The sequence below is a fragment of the Nylanderia fulva genome, unplaced genomic scaffold, assembly GCF_048542155.1.
Source record: "Nylanderia fulva isolate GAGA-0341 unplaced genomic scaffold, ASM4854215v1 Scaffold433, whole genome shotgun sequence".
Classification (NCBI taxonomy): Eukaryota; Metazoa; Arthropoda; class Insecta; order Hymenoptera; family Formicidae; genus Nylanderia; species Nylanderia fulva.
Window position 1 is genome coordinate 12211 of NW_028190514.1, and position 3068 is coordinate 15278.

Below are 3068 nucleotides of genomic sequence, written 5' to 3' on the forward strand. Positions count from 1 at the left end.
TTGGAAATGCTGCGAGGTTCGCAGCGGAGACCAAGTATATGTTCGACCTCGTATTTCCTCGGGTACTGTTTCGTCGATCAGGATCGGTCGGAATCAGGGAACGGAATTGTCTGCTCAGTTTTTCGACTCTATTTATACTTAGACCTGCGGCGGATTATTCGGCGGCTCGAAATTAATATATTATAATATGAGAATCTAACAGGACTTTACTGCCGGCGGTATTCGGCTGTCTCCGTCACTCGTCGGGCAATTTCGGCTGTACGTATACGTATCGGGCCATATACGGATACCTTGGGTGGAATTCATAGATGTTGCTTAAAATCTGTCTTAAGATAGTCTTCGCCAAGATGAACTTAGCGTCCAAAATTATCTTGAGAATGTCCTATATGCACAAACGAGTCTTGAAGAATCAGGTTAAAGCTTAAGACTGTCTTAGTAAAGTTCATTCTTAAGCATCCAACTTCGGAAATATTCGGAATTCCCTAAAATTTGACCAATGACATTTCAATATCTAAAAGTATACATAGAGAAACGTGTGTCTTCGCTGTCATCAGAAATACATTGTCGAGATTCTAATAAACGGTAGATTTTACTAATTTATTTTACTTTACTAGCGTATATTGTGAGTAAAAATTGAGAAAAATTATGATATTATTACTGTTATATATTTACTATAATATTTATTTAAACAGAGAAAACTTAACCTTATCTATTTTGTTGTGAAAATCTATTATCTATTTCCTTTGCATTTTCTTAAAATTTTGTTTTCAAAAAATAAATTTTTTAGAAAGATAATGTCTAAAAGAACGGTATATTCAGATTTGGAAAAACAAGTATTCCTTGAGATCTTAAAAAAATACAAACATATTGTTGAATCGAAAGGTACAAATACCTCCACGTTAAAAGAGAAGTCAGAGGCTTGGTCTATTATTATGGAAGAATATAATAACTCTTCCTTAATTTCTACTAAAGTATAAAATTTACTTTATTATTTTTACTATTTTATCAATTCTCTTTGAAATATAAATAGTTTTTATATTATAGAGAGATGTACAACAGTTGAGGAAGTATTGGTCTAATTTAAAACAGCAAAATAAAAATATATTAACAACTGAAAGACAATCAAGATTTCTCACAGGAGGAGGACCACAAAAAAATATTGCTGAAGTTGATCCAAATGTTTTAGACATTGTCCCTGATTTGATGACAACAGCACCAACCATTTCTTCAAGTAACTTTTCTAAGGCGGAATATGAAGGTACTTGTATCTGATTTCATGACAACATCAACCATTTCTTTAAGGTCTGATATTGCACTAATGTTATTTTGGCTTTAAGCTAGACTTAAATATGTGTCTGCCTTTATGTAGAAAGAAAATGGATATATATTTAAGTCTCGCTTAAAGCCCAAATAACATTGGTGCAATTGGACCTAAGTAACTTTTGTATGCAGGAATATAAAAGCAATATATAAGCTTATATAAGTGATAATATATAAATAATATATATAAATTCTTTTAACTTAAATGATAAAATGATTAAATTCAATATTTTAGATCGACAAATAAAGGTTTTAAAAGCAATTCAGCAGAATGCTTCGACCAAAATTGATTACATTGCTAGTGGAGAGTGTTTGAAGACACAAAAATTACTAACATCTAATGAACCAGCATTTAACATTGACGACATGGAATTTGAAATGGATGATACAATATATGATACAATAGATAAAGAATCTAATAATGAATCTGGTAAAACAATATGAAATATTGGCTGCTTTCGCGACAGATTCAAAATGATTCACATTAAAATAATTCTGCGCTGTGATTGAAATTTGTAATTTTTTTGAATTATGTTCAAAGAAATTTCGGATTCAATCACAGCGCAGGATCATTTTAATCTGGATCATTTTGATTGTGTCGCAAAAGCAGCTATTATTTTAAATTAAAAGCTGTTCATTTTTAACATATGAAAATAATGTTTTACAGAAAAAGAAAATTCAATTTTATCAGATAGAGAACTTAAGAGAAACAAAAATAGAAATGCTACATCACGGTCCAATTCAAAGAAACAGAAAACTGAAAGAATGACTATAATATGTGACAAAGAAATGGAATTGGCAGATATAAAAATTAATCATGAAATCGAAATATGTAAACTTAAAAAAGAACGAGAACAGTTTATTAATAAAATGACGATTAAAAAGTTGTTCTTAGAAAAAAAAGAGTTACAAGAAAGAGCTAAATTAGCGAAATTTCGTGCTCAAAGAGAAATGTAAGTAATGACTTTTTCCCTTCAGTTATAAATAAAATTTTAATTTAAAAAGGTTTTTTAAATTCTAGGGGAGAACATTATATCTCAGATGATGAGTAGAAAAAAATTTCTAAAATATTCGCTGTGAATACTAAGTTATAAATAATGTTATTACATTAATTTTTATTATTACTAAATTATTGTTTATAATTACACTTATTTTATTTTATTACATTATATTTTTAATTTAAAAAGTTAAATAAGACTGAGAATACTAGTCAAAAGAAGTGAAATCTAGTTTTAAAAAATTATTATTTTTTTATATTATGTTATCAGCATTATATTGTGTTATGTTGTATTTTATTTTGAATTATGTTAAGAGTATTATATCATATGATTATCTTAGTATTATATATTATACATATTATTAACAAATATGTAATACAAAATAAAGTGTAATAAAATGACAAAATAAAATTAATGATTTACTCTTTGATTTCTAAAGAATTTTTTAAATACATTGAGGCTGCCAGAATTTACTTAAAAATTATAGATAACGGACCTCTAACTTTTCATTGACGCTATGATGATCATGACTAACATTATCAAAACATTTTGGAAAGTTTAATATAATAGAAAATGCAATCCAATATAAGATTTGAAATATATAGTTGGATTATAACGTAAAAAATGTATGAATGGAACATAAAATTAAAAATTAATATCATTACATTAAGGTTAACGAAATAAATCTCGAACTATGTTTTGCCTGACAATAAAACCATCTCCAGGTTGCTGAAGTTCATTGTAATAAAG

At 27.8% G+C, this 3068-nt stretch overlaps 1 protein-coding gene across 3 annotated transcripts; it reads left to right on the top strand.

Annotated features, from left to right (window-relative positions):
* Nucleotides 1-296: 296 nt before the first annotated feature.
* Nucleotides 297-2646, top strand: LOC114932866 (uncharacterized). Of its 3 annotated transcripts, none has more exons than XM_029305277.2 (6): nucleotides 297-582; nucleotides 788-971; nucleotides 1045-1258; nucleotides 1556-1750; nucleotides 1988-2273; nucleotides 2326-2646. In XM_029305277.2, exons 1-6 carry the CDS (start codon nucleotides 497-499, stop codon nucleotides 2339-2341), a joined length of 981 nt encoding a protein of 326 aa, XP_029161110.2. In that variant the 5' UTR covers nucleotides 297-496; the 3' UTR covers nucleotides 2342-2646. The 3 variants fall into 3 exon arrangements, with proteins under 3 accessions (XP_029161110.2, XP_029161104.2, XP_029161105.2); XM_029305271.2 differs by having other exon boundaries at nucleotides 2342-2645; XM_029305272.2 differs by having other exon boundaries at nucleotides 559-622; nucleotides 2342-2645.
* The last annotated feature ends 422 nt before the right edge of the window (nucleotides 2647-3068 follow it).